Genomic DNA, 18,747 nt, shown 5'->3' on the forward strand with positions numbered 1-18,747 from the left:
GGGTACCTGATATGCGAAGACCCAGTACATCCAAATCAAGCCGAATAGGTATATCTATCTTCTTACGTTTCTAAACCACTCCCAAGCAAATTGCAAGCGAACCTGCTGCACTACCACCCCAACGGTCTTCCGGCTGCCCACCATTTGGTAGTGACGGCTTCTCGAAGATCGTACATCATCATGTCGGCCCAGAGATATCCACCCGGAAGGAGGTTGGGATGTAAGCTGCAGAGTTGAACGACGACGGGTTAGCCAATCACCAATACAGCCAAAGAACATAGCAGCGCGACTTACTCATCTCGTTGATGATCCTCTGTACCCATGATCAACTCTCCCCACTTGGAGATCCCAATATCCCTCATTGCCTTTTTCTGATCAGGACTCGCGTCTTCCATATCCTCCATAGCTGACATCGCCGCGAGATGGAGTGGCATCAAACGGTTGAGCTTCTGTTGGGGTCGTTGTGGTTTTTGGTGTTGATCACCATTCTGGAAGAACCATCCTGACAAAGCTCGAAGAGCTGGCAATACGAGAAAACAAGAGCAGGTTAGGCTCGTATACGGCGGGCAGGTTTCTCGACGCCAGGTCTGACTCACGATAATGATGGGTCATCCACTTCAAGTGTGTCTTTGGGAATGTCTGACGGGCATGTACAAGCACTTGTCTAACTCTAATTCTATACCACGTGAGACGACCGCTGAGTTGTCAAGTCGAACTTCATCAGCACTCTTCTCAGCCGAGGAGGCCTAACAGCTTGTGCGTCTGATCAGCACTCACGGTGAAAGTGCTTCGCTGATATCCGTACCAGCTTCTGTGTCCTCTCTCATAAATCGAGTAGTGTCCCACAGAGCTGAAGCGACATAAGTCAATTCGGGAGCAGTCCTGGGTCGTTCAGCGTTGGCGATATACGGTTTAGCGAGCATTTCCACTCGGTCTTCTACGGTGTAAGGAGGGACGAAGTCGGGCTGGCAAGCGGAGAGGTGTTAGCTCAAATCCAGCAACAAAACAACAGGGAGCACAAACTTACCCTGATTGTCCAGAAGTTCTTCTCGTCAAGACCGAAATGGAACAATTGGAAGATCATCAAGTCCACACCTGGGATATGACAATAATGTCCCATATATCCCATCGGATCTCCTACATGCGGCGCGGCCCTCTTCCCAAGATCATGTGTGATATTGGTATTGCTTCCAACCAGAGACTCGAAATCTTCCATGATCGAAGAGGACACAGAAGAGGACTCGGGTCGAAGTTCGATATCGCCTCTTTCAGCAAGGAGAGATTTCAAGTCACGTCGCCCTTTCTTGACGCCAGTGTCTTCCGGTACTCGAAGCCATTCGGCTTTGGGAGGAGGTGTGGCAGGTTTAGGAGGAGACCAAGGGTGATCCCATCCTATTTCGTGAAGAGGTTCACCCGCCATCTAGGTAACACAAGAGTGGTCAGCGACCGTCCTATCACAACTCCATCCTGAGCTCGCTTTGGGTATGTTGCTTGACAGCTCTCAGTCGTGCCAGTACAACGGACGATCACTCAGGACGAGGCTGAACAACGACTTACCTCGCAAAGATATCTCAAATTGAACCTCTGAATACTATCCCCGATCACCAAGATCGTCTTATTCCTCGCCCAATTCACATCCTCCCACTCCCCACCATCTGGCGCCACTTCCTCTCTCCACCAATCACCTGGCAAGTCCGGAATACCTTTCGCGCCATGTTCGGACCACGATGTTCTTAACAACGAAGCGAAGAGGAGGGGTGTTTTGCCGCAAGGCGAATTGGGGGAGAAGGGGATCCATCGGTTCTTGTGAGGTTCGTCCGGAGCATAGTTGAGATAACCATGTTGGTTGTATGGGTTACAAGTCGGGTGCAGCAGGTGTCTGTGGGCGAGTGGAGATCGAGCAGTAAGGATGAGAGTGAAATTGGGCGAGGCGAGGTATATATATATATTATATACCAGCAAAGGGAGAGGGAGGGCAGGAGGTTCCAGACGCGTCAGTATTTGACTGAAGATGCAGGGTGGGTTGTAACGACGACTCACCGATCACCTGAAGACATGAACAAGATCATGATACCCAACAAAGAGCCAGCGATGAATATCCACTTCTTCCTTCCTGCATATTTCACTGGCTTGTGGGATTTGGTCGTCGTCGCGCCGCTATTACCAACACCGATACCGGTGTATTCCAACATGGTGTAAAGTGGACCTGGACCGTTCTTCGAGCTCGGTTTTCGAAATGGTGCCCAAGGTCTGTATATCGATTTCTCAGACATAATAATAGTCAAAAGAGAGAAAGAGAGGGAAAGGAAGAAGCGAAGGACTGAGGGGTATATTGAGTTTATAAATATCTCTACCTATTCAAAGTATCTATCTATCTATTTTGTCTGTCGCCAAGGAGTGTATGATCGGTCAGGATCGACGTGTATGTAATTATAGTTTGATCACAAAACAGGAAAGAAGACGAAGAATACCACCACCACACGTGTTTTGAAATCTTATGGTATTATACGGCAAAACAGCGAGAGAGAGAGTGAGAGAGAGTAGAGCAAGCTTAAGGAGACGACGTGTGACGTGACTGTGGTCGGTCTGTCTCTCAGGAGATATGTAGATCTCTTTTGTGCTTTTCAGCTATGGGATGAGGAATTACAGTTGGGTGCAATGACAGGGAGGATGGGACGTTACATTGTCCATTCTATCTATTGATATTATTATTATTATTATTATTGTTGTTGCTTGGTATCTATCGATCTATCTCCACCCTTCACTCCTCACGCGTACGCTCTACCGCGCTAGTGAGGTAATAGATCAGCTATAGCAGCTCGACCCTTAGCTTTGGAAATGCAACGGGGAAAATACAAAGTTAAAAACCCCCTGAAATGGAATTGGGTCTCGAGAGCGGGACACGGTGAGAGTAAAGAAAAAGAAAAGAGAGATAGGCACCGGTAACTTGCAATGCAATCACGTACTTGCACCAGGTACACAGACGATACCGATCGTGCGGTGACAGGTCCGTGAAAAAAGGAATTTTACAGGAAAATACACAGCGCCGTCTCGGACAGGCATTACCGACAACTCGACTAGGTTGAGATGCCACAATTACATGCATACACCCCACCCCCTTACTCTTTTCACCGGGGCTGAGATACTCGCTTCCGAGAGAGAAAGAAACAAACGAAACTATCTTAATTGTAACAAGGAAAGGATTGGGCGGAGATGACGGAATGACGCGCGCCGGGAAGGGTCAAGAGTTGGAATGGAAAACAACGTATTGGGATATATGATGATGTATAAAGAAACAGTGTGAGGGAGACAACTAATGAACGATGATGATTGACTATCAATAATGATGAAGAACATGTGTATGGAAAAAGGAGAAAAGGTACGGTCATATAGATAACTGTTTCAATGACCCAACGACCCGGACCCAGACGCCGATCTTCGATGTCCACCTCCCGCTCCTCCCGCCAACCGTGGACCCTGGATGCCACTGTTCTGCCCTTGTCCTTCATTCGCGCCATACCACAAAGCTCCCAGCAAATCCTTCGCCGTGTTTGCAATATTCGCCGCTCTACCCATGATGCTTGCGCCGTCATCGTCGTCTACTGGTTGTGAAAGGGTGGGGTGTGCGTTGGTACCAACGTGTGCAATGGTGGCTTTTGCGCCCGTGGTGGCTCCGCCGGAGGAAGTAGGGGAAAGGGTGGTGGGGGGATCAGCCTTTGGTAAGTCGGATGGTCGAGTGGTGGTGGATGTATGAGGGAGAGAAGCAGGAGAAGTATCTTTGAGGGGTCGGAACGAGATCTTGTTTGTTACTTCTGCGTCAGTCAGACCGAATCATGCACAAGGTTTTCAGAGCTCGGTCGAACCGCTCACCTGAGGAGATGAATGAGGAGTAGGGGTCGACGATCTTTCAGGAACGTATTCCTGAGACGGCTGTTGCTTGGAACCGGATTGCCATGCAACGCCTTCTTGCACCTTGTCGAGACCCGGTGGAGTCTGCACCTTTCGAGGGGTTTGATTGGTTGAATTGCCCTCCACTGGTGATCGAGAAGAGTTGGAACTGATAGACGTGTTGGAGCTTGCCGATGTACCCCGCGAGGTCGAGCGATCGAGAAGACCCGTTCTATCTCTGGAGGGAGTCCGTCCTCGACCACGTTCTTCGGCGACCACTGGCGAAGCGACAGGCGATCCTGTAGGGCCAGGTGCTTCGACACCGCTGGTCGAGCCGCGCATACCTCCAATACCGGTCGCGGCTGACGGGTTGTAATTGAAATAAGCCAGAGGAGGGGAAGAAGGCTCAGTAACAGGAGCTGGCGCAGGAGATCGGACTTTGAGAATACTTCTAGCGGGTTGAGGCGATGGTGCGTTGAGTGATGAGGACGAAGAGGAAGAGGAGGAAATCGAAGAAGGTTCCAAGCCGGGGTTCTGTGCCGGTTGGCGCCACTTGGGTTGAGCAGGCGGTTGATTGACGGTTGGAGCACGACCGTACGACGCTCCGACATGAGCCGGAACCGCCGCTGCCGGTTTATTCTCCTCCTCATCTGCAAGGTTGGGGCCCCCAAAGTAGTCATATCCGACGCTTCCATACTCGTCCTCATCCTCCTCGTGACCCCATTGTCCGGTGTGCCTATCGACCTGAGGAGACGGGAAGTCGAAAGAACTGCTGGAAGCGTCGAGACCAGGAGACTGATACTCGGGAGGCGGTTGGTAAATCATCTGCAACGTAGAACCCCCGGGTGTGTTCATTGTCTTCAACATGGTCGGAGCGATTTTGGCGATGGTAAGATGATCTGTCGAGCCGGATGAAGAGTTTCGACTCATGCTTGGTCTCGAAGAGCGAGAACTGGAACTCAAGGAGGATGATCGCATTTCAAGCATGTCATCGTCCGAGTCCTCCAGCGGTGCGATGTCCTGAGGGTCGTCCACCGCCACGCATTGCTCCACAAACGTGTTGAAGCTGATATGCTTCTTTCCGCTGTGCTGAGTGTCCGCTGCAGATACTGGACTAGTGAGGGGGGCACCAGCAGCGTGATCAACGGGGGTTTCGTTGCCGGAAGTGGGATTAGACCCAGTGAAGGGACCACGAGGGGGACTCTTTTTTCTTGCCATTGTTCTGTTACGAATGATGTTGGTATCAGACTTGGTTTGAAGCAGGATAGGCCTATCTCGTTCGCCGTCCAGTGAGTCGTCGTCATCGTCGTTAGCGTTTGAGGCTTCGAGGATGGGTGACGATGGCATGGGGATAGTGAGCATTTCAGAAAGGGTTCGGTGTTTGAGGATGGGTTTCTTGAGGTTTGCGGGGTTGGGTCTGTCGATACCAAGACGTTCGTCGGTAGTGGCGACCTTCAAGGGGCGGACTGGCTCGACATTTGCGGTGTGGAGTGGGCCATACAGCCAGGTAACATCCGAGTCTTTCAACCTGCGAGGATTGGAGACGAGGCCGAGAAGAGGGAGTGAAAGGTGTTTGACCGGGATATGATTTGAGATGAAGGGAGAGGGTTGATAGAGGAGGAGAAGGGGAGAAGGGGCCAAAAAGGCGATAAGTTAGCGTTGAACCCAACGATTTCACTACTACTCGTCACTGGCTCGCTACACTGCGCTGTACAACGGTGCCACCGAGTCTGACCTGATCGTACGACATGACTGACTCACCAATTCAGTGTCTCCGGACTGATAGTCTTCAACTTGTTTCTCTGCTTCTGCCAAGTTCTCCAACTTGCATTCTCCAATCTGACACCGTTCGCAATCTCATGTTTGTGTCTAGTCATGTTCCTCCATGATGCCCAGACGTCTTCTTCTGACCAGTCATGGGACAGATAATCTACACAGATGGAAGGGAGACGATCTTGGATATCTTCCACAGATGGAGCGGCACCGGAATCGATAGGAAGAGAGGTCTATTTGATCAGAGTATAGGTAATGCGAGAACGCCACTCGATATGTCAGCTAGACGCACATCGCATGGGAGACAAGATGGATTGGGACTGACGATAGGTGGTATGATTTGTGCCATGATGGCTACAGTAGGTCAGAACGAGGTGATATGATCACCTAGACTTGATCTCGGTCGAATGGAAGAAATGCGCAGGTACGGGGTCGATGACAAATCACTCCTCGGAAAGTTTGGTTACGCCTTGGTGTCTGTGCTGTGCAACACAGAGTGATCGATCGTATTGTGCGTGTGGGGAAGAGGTGGGTCGGTGGCGAGATGTTGGGCTGCAGACCTCCTAATATGTATTGTAAACCGAGATAGAAGTAGGTCGAAACGAGAAAGATGAGTATGTTATGACTGGCGGGTTGTATTTGATAGAATGATGTGAGGTGGTGTATGTGTATGTGTGGTGCGGAGATGATCGGGTTGTTTTCCGTTCCGCGCCTTCTTACTAATCTTCGAATCAAGAATAAGATGCAGTGGGATGGAGGAGGATGCGTTGATGGAAGAGAAGAGAATGGGGCAGACTGATGCTTTGTAGAAAGAGAGTGGATGAGTGAACTATGGTGTTGCTGTGTCCGGTGTATGGTGTGTATGATCTATGGTGTGTGTGGTGCTGGTGTAGTCTATGTAGGCAGGCGGAATACTACCACCATACAACTAACCGACAGCCAGGGAGTGAGAGGGAAACGAGGGGAAAGGGAGATTACTGTATAGTGATACCCGATCAGGTAATTTGTGAATATTTTCTCTTTTGGTGTAGGCAGGTGAGGTGGTAAGAAGTGGCTATTACCACATCATCTTGCCATATTGATCCTGTGATCACCGTTCTAATTCCCCATGATTGCTCATCAGAACTCGCTCAAAGCAGGAGCAAGAGCATATGCATGCCGAATCCAGCAACCAGAAGCCGAATGCACATGACGACGGCGAAACTGGGGATTTGCATGCATCTGGGTTGTACGAGCGGTCCTTATATCGCCGTGCGGTTCCATCGTTTTTTGTCGCCATAGTACCATGCATAATAACTACATATCGCTCCGTCATACCATAACGCCACCTATGATTTGCTTCCAGGAATACTATAAAGCACCCCGAAAAGTTGACAGGGGTGTGAACATCTCCACAGGTTAGTTGGTGTTGAACGAGCAGGATAACTGCGATAAGCAGGGTCGATTGCATATGACCCTATCAATCAAGAAAGGCAAAAGATGCACTATTAGACTACGCCTCGTCCAACCGATATGAAAGGGTTTCGCGGTCTGGGGTTAGTGGTTACCGCCGGCGAAGGTGAAATCATAACGTCATTGAGAGTCAACTAGCGTTGCAAGCCAACCGCACCCAAGGCAAAAAGCAATCGATACCGTATTTTGATTTCCCTTGTGAGAAGATATTCTGTAACTTGCAATTGTACTCACTAGGGGTAGTCAATTCATTTGTAATACATTTACAATTTGCATTACGAGAATTGACTAACCAATTAGATTAGTGGCTGGTCACGTGACTTCGTGCCTGAATATTTCGCTCTTCCAACACTACCACCTCTATCAATCTCAAACACTCAATCTTATATGACACGATTTCTATGCATGCAGACCATGTAGAGCTCTGAATCTTTGTGAGCATGCCCCATTATAGTGATAGAAAGACACTGCAGCGAAAAATCGACACTCAGATCGACACACTCAGTCCTCATATCGGTGTCAAACCCCTGCGGAGACTCCTTTTCTTCCTTCTCAACCAGCGCAGCGAAATCGAACACCGCCGTTACTTGGAGCGTCCTGATCGGTACACAGACAACAGGCTGGACTTAGACAACTCCTATCGCTTCCCCCAGCACGAAGAAACACATAAACAACTACTCAGAGTCTCTCCTAGCGAGCTTGCAAGGATCGTGCGGCTGTTTGGAGATGACAGAGCCTTTCAATCCTCTGGTCACCGAGCTCAAGCCCCCCCGAAGCTGCAACTTGCAGTCTTTCTGCATAGGATGGCCCACGGACACGCCTTAGACTCAATTGCAAGTCGCTTTGGAATATCTAGTGAGCTCTGTGACTTGCAGTACACCCTTTTGACCCATCCCTTCGCCCCGTTTCCTGCGACTATAATGACAATTTGAGTGCTGATGAGTGTATCAAGAAGGATCTGCTTCGCTATTCTTTGATAGATCACTACGAGCTATCACTCGACAGCAAGATCAGCACCTCTCTTGGCCCACAGTTGCTCGTCGTCAGCAGATCAAGGACTTCGTTCGCGAGCAATTCGGTATTCCACACTGTATTGGATTCATTGATGGTACGCATATCAACCTCGCTCGAGCTCCTGCAAGGCCAGAGAAGGGTGCTGCAGCCTTCCACTCACGCAAAGAGCGCTATGGTATGCTTCTCCTTGCAGCTGTAGATGAGCGCAAACGATTCACATTCATCCATTATGGCTACTCAGCAAGATCGAGTGACATGCGAGCTCAACAGGCTTCCCGTCTTCACACCGACTCGCATAACTTCTTCAATGAAGACGAATACCTACTCGCAGACTCTGGCTTCCTCTGTACTACCAACATCATACCTATGTATCGAAAGAATGTTGGGGAAGAAGACGTCACAGGACACAGAGTGAGTAGTTGTCTGAGCTCGTGTGACCCCCTTTGGACGATCCTTCACTAACATAAACGTCATTTACCACAGAGATACTTCAATAAGAAGGGTGCTAAGGCTCAAGTATGCAACGAGCACGCCTTCGGGGTATGCAAGGGACGCTGGTCTATCCTGCGAAGTGCTTGCTTTCGCATGAAGACCGACAGGGACGATCAACGGGTCATCTTGATGATCATAGCTGCGTGTATCCTCCACAACCTCTGTATCTCAACATGGCAAGATCACATAACTCAAGAGGAGCTGCAGGAGGTCATGGGGGATGAATATGCAGAGAGGAAAAGGCAGATTGACCTAGCAGGAGACAAGGATTTGGACGAGCAATACAGGCGTCGCGAGAGACTGTGGAAGGACATGTTGAGTATTGATCCCCACCCTCCCAAGGGTTACAAGCGTTGGATAAGGGGTGTAAGTCCTCTGCATTTGACTGTATAATGCTCTAGCTAACCCCCACAACTCACACTATTCCTCTTCCTGCTCAAAATACTCCTTCGCTCTCCGCATAGCCTCGATGATCTCCAGTGACGAATCCCTCTCGATCATCACTTTAGCCAGCTCTCTGATGGATGTATCCCTTCTCTTCTTCCTCTCCTCCTCGAGCATTGCTCTCTGCAGCTCCAACTTGCGTTCCCTGTACCTCTGAGTGCTCTCTGCGGCGTCACTTTCATGCCGGGCGCGTTTTTGACGATATTCTTCCTCTAGTGACAGAAATGATGATGCAGTCTCGCTGAGGCTGTCCTCTGCTCTGGAGCGCTTGCCTACCCACTCTGTCAGCATGTCCAGCTCCAACTCTGCATGAGATTGCTTACCATGTAAGCTGTCATTGATGCTGCCAGAGGATGGAAGTGGCGCACTACCAGAGGTGTTGTGCAGCACGTCACCAGTGTTACTGCTGTCCTCACTGTCTTTGTTGTCGTCGTCCTCCCAAGCTCCCTCTTGTCTAAGCCACTGAGTAAGCTCATGGGCGGGCTGAGACGTCCTGGGGACGGACTCAAACCTCTCCAGAGCTATGTTTCGTCCATGCAAAGAGTCTGCGCGAAGAGCAGGGGTTCCTCCATCACTCTCAATGGATATAGCGGATAAACGGGTGTAGTTTGGACATAAACGCTCGCATTCCTCTGTGAGCAAGTCCTATCAGCGGGGCCCACATGACAGTACACCAGCGCATAGCAGGATATAGAGACAATCATGAAAGAAGTGGAAGAAAGGGAAGAGAGGAAGGGATGATAAGAGACGTACGATCAACCTCCTCTACCACTCTGTTCTGCTCTTGCCATGGAGCATCTGCTATCAGACGTCCTCCCTGCCCCTGTCCAGTGCCCTCCTTGAAGTCCTGAGCGACCTTCCAGTTGTCAAAGAGCATATTCATCTGAGAATGATAGAGAACAAATCAGCACGATCCCTCTGAATCAACACCTGAAAGACTACTCACTTTCCTCTGACATGCCGAATCACTTCTCATTGGAGGACAACGACGTTGCTTGAGGTAGTTGGAGCACTTCTGTGCTCCCTTCTTCTGTGTCCCTCCATTCAAGCCAGCTCTGAAGTACTTCCAATTGTTCAAACCTTCCATCCACTGTATCAAAAGCTCGAGCGAACATGGGGATTCGGGGGACCCGTCTTTATCCCAGTCTTTGCTGCTTTGAACCCAGTATGGGCGACCATTATGGGTAAGCGGACCTTGTGAACGCGTTGAGCGCCTCCGTGAGGCTGTAGAGGTAGATGCTTGTGAAGCAATTGGGACTTGTTGAGAAGGGAAAGGGGTAGGAAAAGGGGTGTTGATGAGAGTACCGACCGGGACAACTGGGGATCGTTGGGGGATGTTTCTGGTACCGTTCGAGAGCTGTGATTGAGCTGAATTGCGCTGCGGTGTCTGCATGCTGCTTTATGTTGTACAATACATGGATAAAGCAAAATGTAACCCGCAGCATCAATTGAAAGTCGTTGAAAGGTGATTTCATGTTTCATTACAAGCACCTTCCTAATCGGGTAATATTTCAATTTTCACTTCCTTACGTAAACAGTGATTTCACAGAATTGACTACCCCTACTGTTGCGGATTATGCTTCCGCTTCCGCTTCTGGGCTGCGTCGGGAGGCTCGGAAAATCAAAGTGTGATACGAGACATGATGCTTGATTGCGTTGTAGAGTTCGTTGTTGTCTTGGACTGCATCACAGATTCCGTAATGTTCGGTATGAACCCCATGTGTGAGGCAAACAATGAGTCTAGTAGAATCAGCTGTTTTTGGGCTTCACAGGTGTGGCACCCTGCACGGTTGACCAGGTTGACCAGAGATACATACACCATTGCACCCGAGATTGATGTCTCTCCTGGGAGATTAGCAGTTCATGCAATGCTACTAAATGGTCGTGCTTCACCTGCCGCCTTAATAGTTAGTAGCCCGCGAAATCAAAATAGAACACCCTGACTTCGGACCGCCGCACATGTCCATCAATCCGTATAAATCCGAAATATCACAAGAATGGGATACATCTAATCTAGATATGTATTCATATCGCATTATCGCAATTGCTGTCCAGCCGGACTACTCAATACCATTGTCCTGTCGTGATTCCGTGAATTACCGTCACTACATGATCGTACATCCCTCGTCTTGTTTGCCCAAGTCATCGACCAGTCCACCAGCATCTCTAGATCTTGTTCCACCTTGATGTTGACCAGTCAGGTCGACGATCAGAACACCCGCATTGTCAGGATCAACATGAGCAGTGAGGTTGTATCTTTCCCCATGACTCGTTAGCCCTCTTCAAACTACGATGAATACCGAGCATGAATCGACTCACTTCCTCATCAAGCCCTCGACGGCGGGTTTAATCTTCGCTACTCCGCCTTGTGAATGGATACCTTTACCAACGATCACTTTAAGTGTGCCTTGTCCTCTTCGTTGACCTTGAGAGATGGCAGTTTCCGTTCGTTCGATCGCCTCTTTCACATAGAGACCGTGGAGATCGATAGTGTCTGCAGGGGAGTCTTCGTTGTTTGCTACGGTAGTGAAGCAAGAGCGCATTAGTACATGTTCACACAGTGGACTGAGTGACGTGACTCGGAGTGTTAAGGGAGATCGTTCCAGCCATGCTCGTCAAAAGTGGTAGCCTGGTGAGTTGTGTACGCGACCACTCACCATCAAAGATCCATGCGCTAGCTTGATCATCCAATTGATCCTGCTTCGCCTGATGTTGCTTCCCTTCTACAGACAGCTCGTGCGCCCGTGCTCCGTCTCCTGATCTGCAGTTGTTCATTCACATCATTAGCTCTGAGCAAGACTTTTCTAGTATCGCAGAACGAGACTATGACTTACTGGTATGCTTGTTGTGATTCGGCAAAACACCTAAGTGACGATCCAGACAATATCAGCTTTATTCGTATTCAATGTCAGACGCTGAGCGCAAAGGACAGCAGTGTCACCGAGCAAGCGACTTGTTATGATGCATTCCTCTCACCTGTGGGCCTCGTCTCCTGCTCTCCTCGCCTGATTTCTCAAATCCATATACTTCGCATTAGCCTGATTGATCTGATTATCATCCTGAGCGAGAAACGAGTCAGTACATGCTCCCTTTGCTTGATCGAATCGCATGCAGAACTCACTTGGTATCCAGGATGATGAGGACCGAGTATACCTCCGGCAGGTAGATGGTAAGGCTTACTAGGCGCATGTCCGTTCTGCTGATACTGCTGATGTTGTGGTTGAGATGGATGTGATTGCCAAGCTCCCCCTCCTTGTTGGTGTTGTTGTTGCGGAGGGTAGTGTTGTTGTTGTTGTTGTTGCGGTTGATAGTGTTGTCCTCCTTGTCCTGCAACGTTTGCCCAGCTCGGTTGTCCTTGTGGAGGATAAGCAGTCTGTTGTTGACCGACACCAGCACCTGGATAGCCGGAATGCTGTTGTTGTTGTTGGTGTTGCTGTTGGGTCGGACCAGACGGTTCTTGTGATGAACCACAACAGATCCGAAGAAGTGAGGTGAATACAGAAATCAAGGACATGATGCTGGGTAGATCGACAACGTAGCGGAAACTCAGCAACGAGACGAGAAAAGAAGAGCAAGGAGGAAGAGGGACCGAAGTTGAGGTAAAGAAAAGATGCTATTTGACACGAGATGTCAACAATTCAAGGTGACTTACACGGGACGCTAAAATTCACGTAATGTCCGACCGCCGTCCGTGTGGAACGAGCCTGATGGATCTCGCTACGCCGTCCGCTCCTATCTACTGGTGCATGATTGTTCATTAGGCCATCGGGTCGTGCATGGCTTCCATACACAACAGCAGTGTCACATTATCAGGGGAATCAAGTGCACCCTAAAGACAGAGATACTGTTGGGCCATCTGGCGTGGATGAAACGCGACTGGCAGGGCAGACCGTTTAGACCGATTGCACGAAAATCAACCCGTCGTGATTGACGGTTACACCCCCAGCATGAATACAAATCTTCGCATATCTTGTATAATCTACCTATACAAGGTTCCCCACACTTCGTTCTGACACCGTGACTACCATGCTATCTGGACGCTGGATGACACCGATTCTTTCTCCATCACCAAACCCTTTAGAGCATGAGGGCACTACGCCTCAATCTTCGTCAAGTTGGCATGCAGCTTAGGCTCGCTCTTGACCACTCTCTCGACGATCTTCTTGATCACTGCATCCTTGTTCTTGGTGACGGCAGCGTCGAGTTCGGATAGTTGGGTGGTCGTCGTTGAGTCGATGGAGGATTGAGAGGTTGATGTTTGGGATTTGTGCTGATAAGGATCTGAGGAGTCAGTTGCGTGTTTTCGCGAGGGAACAGAAGATAGATAAGGGAGCCAGTCGGTACAATCAACGATTCTGATGCAAGTCAGGAGCAGAGGCCACGGGAGACGGGTCCAAGAGCACCTCACGCCTTATCATCTACTCGGACAGCTTTGGTCAAGATGTGATAAGGCGTCAATCTGAACATGGCCTCGGTTCCACCCCACCCCTCTTCATGCGCCAATTTCGGTATTCAACGAAACGCAGTGATCACTCACGTCTGACTCAAACTTCTTAAACTCTTCGTCCTTCTTGGCCTTGTACGCCTCGATCTCCTTGGCAGCCTCTGATCGTGCGTCCTTGAGCTTCTGAACTCGGTCTGGGATAAGGAGAGGAGGAATGAGGATCAGTACTTCTACTTTTGACTCTAATCATTGTCTAGTGATCTTGAGCAGTGGATAAACCCAGCTTCGAGGTCGTACTCACACTGTCTGGCCTTCTGGACAACCTTTGCGGCCTCCTTCTCTGCTTCGAGGAGGGTCTGGATGCCTTGAGAGTTTGCGGCCTGTCGTGGAGAGAGCAGTGTCAGCTCCGCACTATGTTAGTAGGACAGCACTTACCATGTTGTATCGCGATAAGGGGTGTGTGAGACGAGTAGAAAGGAGAGCAATGGTCGAGTTGTGGATGAAGGGTCAAAGTGAACCGGGGCCGGACGTCAGCGAAGCGTCACCAGGTTGTAAATGATTTAGGCGCGCGAGATACGGATGGCTACACGTGGTTCTCGTCAGCCTATTTTGATCTTTTGACCAATTCACTGACCGACCAGTTCAGTTAGATAGACCGTGACTTATTGACTGTTGATGATAAACGGTTTGCCTTCAACCTTTGATCAGTGTCCAAATAACACTTCCACTCGTCGCCATGTCGCTCTACGCCGATGACGATGTCGGTGGCAACTTACAAATACACGATGACTCAAAACCGACCCTCTCCGCTCCTGCCGACCCAATTCATGCGCTCTACGCGGCACTTGCCTTACCGCCAGAATCACCAGCACAACAAGATGGTCTTACGACAGCTGCTCAGAGGTTCGAGTCGAATCCTGAGAAGCTACCAGAACTGGTACCTCAGTTGTTGGGATTGATTGCGGAAGGTGGGGATTCGATGTTGAGGTTCTGGACATTGGATATGATAGCTCTGGCAGTTGGGAGAAGTGGTTTGAAACTTGATGTCAAGCTGAGTGGTGAGCTACCCCTACACTTCCTTCCTCGAGCTTTCTGCTAACATCATTGCGATCGTTTCTGTCAGTCACGCAACAATGTCTCGACGCTCTCGTGAAGCTCCTCGACTCGACTTCTGTCCCTACCATCAAAGCCGTCATTCCTATCTTTTCGACAATCTACCCCCTCCTCTTCCGTCTTCTCGGAACGTCCAGACCGCCTCCAGCTGTCGTCGAAGCGTTCAAGATCTCAAAAGGGAGAATACTGTCCCTCGCGCTGGATCCGAATAGTCAGCCTGCAAATGTGGGGGTGAAGGCGGTCGCTTGGAAGTTTGTGCAGAGGGTTTTGTTGGCTGGAACTCGTGCTGCCGGAGCTGATCCAAGAGTAGGTCATCATCTTGTAGAAGAAGGCCGAGTGGGAAACTGATCCATGACCTCACGTAGCTGCAAGCGCGAGGAGGACCCAGTTCCAACGATGTCAACGTCAGCATGATTGCGCCTGGTACCGCTCTCAACCCAACCGAGATTGAAGAGGAAGGCATTCACCTTAGGACACAACTGGTCACGCAGATGTACTCCTCATCGTGAGTCAATAACAAAGAGAGTAAGCGCTGACAGTTCAGTGATCCCGCAATTCTACATCCATTGGTCAACACCCTTCCTATGCTTTGCAAGACTCGACCAGCACTCGCACCTCTTCTGGTATCCTCAATGACATCGTGGACACCGGCAGCTTTGCTGGCGGTGGGTCGACACCCTATGGAAGTTCGTGCGGTAGAGAAGACGATGCGGATGGTGATGACTCATGTTCTAAGGTAAGCGATCGCAAAGGCAGTGTTACGGAGGATCTTGCTTATGATGCTAATCATCGTCGCAGACATCCACCATTCGCGGCATTTGCAGCTCAGCTCAACGATGCGCTAGTTCGACAAAAGCAACGTATGGAAGCTGCTTTCGTGGCTGAACAACAAGCTCGCAAGGACAGAAAGAAGGGTCTCAAGCAGACTTTGAAACATCCCATGGAAGCCGAGTCGAGCGAACAGGCAGCGAAGAGAGCAAGATTGGAAGTGCAGCCTGGAGTGGGATTAGGGAGGGGCCCAGAGGTGGACGTGACGACCTTCCCCGTTGAGGCTGTCATCGATGCGGTGATGACCGGATTGGAGGTAGTGCCGTTGGAGCTACTGACTCGTGCTTTCGACGTGAGTGTCGACCGCCAGTGTTGTGTAATATCTCTGACGGTGTCACAGAATGCTCGACGGGCTTTGGCCGAGCGTACAGGCGACGCGATCCCATTGTTAGCGACCGCGCTTGGTGTTGTGAAGGAAGAGGTGAAAGAAGAAGATGACGATGAGATCCTCAACCCTCTGGATATGGACCTCGACGATGAAGATCTCTTGGTGAGTCGCACCCCAAAGAGATGTCCGCTGACTAGATCTAGCTCGAGCAACCCGATGACGTTCAAGAAGAAGAAGTCATCGCTTTCACCGACTTCGTTTTACCTCCTCCCGAACCCCTGGACCCCTCAGAAAAGGACTATGTTCTGGACAGCGCTATCCAGCGGATATGGACGATAGGTTCCGATTTGGCTTCATTACCAGATCCAAAAGAATCGGATGCTGTCAAGACCGCAGTTCAGCCGAAGGAAATGTGGATGTTGCTACTTGCGAGGTTAGCGACAAGAGGAGCGGACGTCAAACGGAAAGCTGTTTGCGACTTCGTTGCAGCAGACTTTATCAACAGGTAAGCCTTGTAAATGGGAACCATTGACTAACGGACGCCACAGATCGAAATTCGCATCTGTATGGTTAAATGAAGAATGGTATAACGAGAAGATTGGGATGTCCAATTCAGGTCAATACATCGCCAACCTCGATGCGATTCTGACGGCTTATCTGCCCAAAATCGATGCAAAAGACAAGTCACTCGCCGCATTCATCCTCACTCTCCCTGAGATTCCAACCTCTGTCATCGCGTTGCTCGAGTCGATTTGTCAAGATACCGAACGCAATGTGGTCGGTTTCCTTGCCCTCCGCGATATCATCGAGTCACGGCCGCCAGTGCGACAGGTCGCCTTGCAGACACTACTCGAGCTGTGCACACATCCCGATCGAAAAGTTCGCGTCATGGCGATCATTACCGTCATCCGAAGATGGGGACACGACTCGCCTATGATGCCGTCGTTGATCAAGTTTGCCCTTGGAGTCTTGTGGCGTCTGGCAGATAGTAATAAGGCTGTGGGCGAGGAGGACGGGAAAACGAACGATGTGGACATGGAAGAAGGCGAGCAGACGGAAGAAAAGGTCGTTTCCAAATTCCTCGGCGAGATCAGTCCGGAAACCGTACAACAACATGTTGAGCTCGCCTTCGCTTTATCAAAACGACAACAAGATATGCTAGACGACATATTCAGACTGTATCCCAAGCTAGACCAACCGATCCAGGAGGCTGTAGAGGCGCAACTCATGCCCTTGATACAAAGTCTGGGTGCGAGCGAAAAGTTATTGGAGATTCTGAAGACCTTCCCTGCAGGAGCAGAGAAGCTGGTGATGAAGGTTGTGGCGCTTTTGAGTGCGGATGGAGCGAGTCCGGTTTTAGTTTCGCTTATCAAGGGCTTGTTGAGTGAACGGGAGCTGGATCCGAGGTTTGTCGTGCCGATTGTGGGAGACCTGGACAAGGTACGTAGCAGACTCCGTGCGATGGGTCAGGAGACAAGGTGCTGATGAACGAGTAATCAACAGGCGGAGATCGAGAAGCAGTTGCCCAGAATCGTCTCCTTATTGGGTGACCCGGACTCCAAGGACATGGTCCGAACGGCATTCGCGTCAATGTTGCAGAAGATGACGCCGGCGGATCTCCTTGTGGCTTTACACCAGGAGGAAGCGGAGGAGGTCAAACTGACTATTGAGGGTGAGTTTGGGGTCAGGCATATATGTGATCAGTGCGAATACTAATGACAACTTTAACGATTTTAGCCATCGGCATATGCTTCTCAATGACGACCGTTTTCCGATCCGACGTACTTGCCAATGCGATCGCTCGAATTGCCGACCTCCCCACTTTACCTGTCGTTCTCATGCGCACAATCATTCAAGTTGTGACGACATACAAATCTCTTATTCCCTTCGTGGCGAATCACATTTTACCGAAACTCGTTGCGAAGAAGATATGGGAGACACCACGATTATGGGAAGGATTCGTTAGGCTGGCTAGGATCACGGCTCCTGCGAGTTATGGTGCGCTGTTGCAGTTGCCAAAGGAGCAGTTGAAGGATTTGGTGACGAAGCAAGTGGCGATGAAAGCGGGTTTGAAGTCATTCTTAGCGAGCAAGCCGGGAAGCAAAGCTGCGTTAGCAGAGGTGAGTGACATGGTCGTTGACGAGATCGCACAGTGTGCGTGGAAGTGAAGCTGATGAAAGGTATACATCTTCATAGATATTTGGGGACGAAGCATAAGCATAAGCATAGGGATGGGCAAGCATCACACGACCGTATGATAACTACATCATAGCAAACAATCCTGTACAAGCGAAATCGTTGGACGGTCATCATCAGACACATCGTACAGTATCATGCATGTATGACTACGATTACCATTTTGTTTGTTTACTCACTTGCCTTTCCAACCTGCCAAGGATGGCGAACCTCGATCCACACAGGCAACAACATTCGCTTGACCCGGCCGGTAACAAAGCCCTTCCCAGGCTGACCAACACCTAACACCCGAGCGTTGGCCAAAGCATGATTACTGAATGAGATCTTGATCAACAACTTACTGACTGGCAGACTTATGAGAATCAATCCCTGCCGATTCTGCTGTGCCACTGATCGTCTGACATAGCTCAAGGTCCGCCCGTGATGTAGTTGTGTGCATTCAGTCTCATCAACGTACCTTTTCTTCCACACACGGACAGTGACATGAGGCGCAGGTTACTTCTCCTTCCTTCATTAGTGCTAATTCTGATATCATTTGATCATTTGATCAGCAATCAAACCCACACAACAACACGAGGCGATCAAAATCTCGAGTTCAGCCACTTCTCGAGCCACTTCTGTTCGAAGCACTCGTCACCACCCACACATCCTTTGACACTACGCTACGCTACACTACACTATTCGTCTCGGTCCGCGAAACGTGCCGTTTTGCTCATTGTTCTTCGTCTGTCATTCACACAGGAAAGTCTTCCTCTCGTCTGACCCATTATCGTCT

At 49.9% G+C, this 18,747-nt stretch overlaps 8 protein-coding genes across 8 annotated transcripts; 3 read left to right on the plus strand and 5 right to left on the minus strand.

The window, feature by feature from the left end:
- Positions 1-110: 110 nt before the first annotated feature.
- On the minus strand, positions 111-2,273 carry CI109_105751 (uncharacterized protein; the record flags this gene model as incomplete). The annotated part of the gene is made up of 7 exons (XM_032004256.1): positions 111-225; positions 295-520; positions 597-697; positions 778-965; positions 1,028-1,420; positions 1,558-1,879; positions 2,041-2,273. The coding sequence occupies 7 exons, from the start codon at positions 2,271-2,273 to the stop codon at positions 111-113; spliced, it is 1,578 nt and encodes a 525-aa protein (XP_031861487.1).
- A 1,129-nt stretch (positions 2,274-3,402) lies between these two features.
- CI109_105752 (uncharacterized protein) lies at positions 3,403-6,010 on the minus strand (the record flags this gene model as incomplete). The annotated part of the gene is made up of 4 exons (XM_065967724.1): positions 3,403-3,798; positions 3,871-5,416; positions 5,650-5,894; positions 5,987-6,010. The coding sequence occupies 4 exons, from the start codon at positions 6,008-6,010 to the stop codon at positions 3,403-3,405; spliced, it is 2,211 nt and encodes a 736-aa protein (XP_065823796.1).
- A 1,906-nt stretch (positions 6,011-7,916) lies between these two features.
- On the plus strand, positions 7,917-9,012 carry CI109_105753 (uncharacterized protein; the record flags this gene model as incomplete). The annotated part of the gene is made up of 4 exons (XM_032004258.1): positions 7,917-7,968; positions 8,066-8,538; positions 8,611-8,667; positions 8,719-9,012. 4 exons carry the CDS (start codon positions 7,917-7,919, stop codon positions 9,010-9,012), a joined length of 876 nt encoding a protein of 291 aa, XP_031861489.1.
- A 27-nt stretch (positions 9,013-9,039) lies between these two features.
- Positions 9,040-10,456, minus strand: CI109_105754 (uncharacterized protein; the record flags this gene model as incomplete). The annotated part of the gene is made up of 4 exons (XM_032004259.1): positions 9,040-9,335; positions 9,387-9,695; positions 9,817-9,946; positions 10,010-10,456. 4 exons carry the CDS (start codon positions 10,454-10,456, stop codon positions 9,040-9,042), a joined length of 1,182 nt encoding a protein of 393 aa, XP_031861490.1.
- A 712-nt stretch (positions 10,457-11,168) lies between these two features.
- Positions 11,169-12,577, minus strand: CI109_105755 (uncharacterized protein; the record flags this gene model as incomplete). Its single annotated transcript, XM_032004260.1, has 6 exons — positions 11,169-11,319; positions 11,383-11,581; positions 11,721-11,824; positions 11,898-11,927; positions 12,040-12,122; positions 12,185-12,577. 6 exons carry the CDS (start codon positions 12,575-12,577, stop codon positions 11,169-11,171), a joined length of 960 nt encoding a protein of 319 aa, XP_031861491.1.
- A 579-nt stretch (positions 12,578-13,156) lies between these two features.
- Positions 13,157-13,945, minus strand: CI109_105756 (V-type ATPase, G subunit; the record flags this gene model as incomplete). Its single annotated transcript, XM_032004261.1, has 4 exons — positions 13,157-13,333; positions 13,601-13,701; positions 13,809-13,887; positions 13,943-13,945. The coding sequence occupies 4 exons, from the start codon at positions 13,943-13,945 to the stop codon at positions 13,157-13,159; spliced, it is 360 nt and encodes a 119-aa protein (XP_031861492.1).
- Positions 13,946-14,243: 298 nt separating this feature from the next.
- CI109_105757 (uncharacterized protein) lies at positions 14,244-15,129 on the plus strand (the record flags this gene model as incomplete). The annotated part of the gene is made up of 3 exons (XM_065967725.1): positions 14,244-14,565; positions 14,631-14,926; positions 14,986-15,129. 3 exons carry the CDS (start codon positions 14,244-14,246, stop codon positions 15,127-15,129), a joined length of 762 nt encoding a protein of 253 aa, XP_065823797.1.
- A 75-nt stretch (positions 15,130-15,204) lies between these two features.
- CI109_105758 (uncharacterized protein) lies at positions 15,205-17,993 on the plus strand (the record flags this gene model as incomplete). Its single annotated transcript, XM_065967726.1, has 8 exons — positions 15,205-15,356; positions 15,419-15,740; positions 15,789-15,938; positions 15,986-16,281; positions 16,325-17,216; positions 17,280-17,448; positions 17,514-17,896; positions 17,973-17,993. The coding sequence occupies 8 exons, from the start codon at positions 15,205-15,207 to the stop codon at positions 17,991-17,993; spliced, it is 2,385 nt and encodes a 794-aa protein (XP_065823798.1).
- Positions 17,994-18,747: the final 754 nt, after the last annotated feature.

This window comes from Kwoniella shandongensis, chromosome 10 (assembly GCF_008629635.2).
Source record: "Kwoniella shandongensis chromosome 10, complete sequence".
Lineage (NCBI taxonomy): Eukaryota > Fungi > Basidiomycota > Tremellomycetes > Tremellales > Cryptococcaceae > Kwoniella > Kwoniella shandongensis.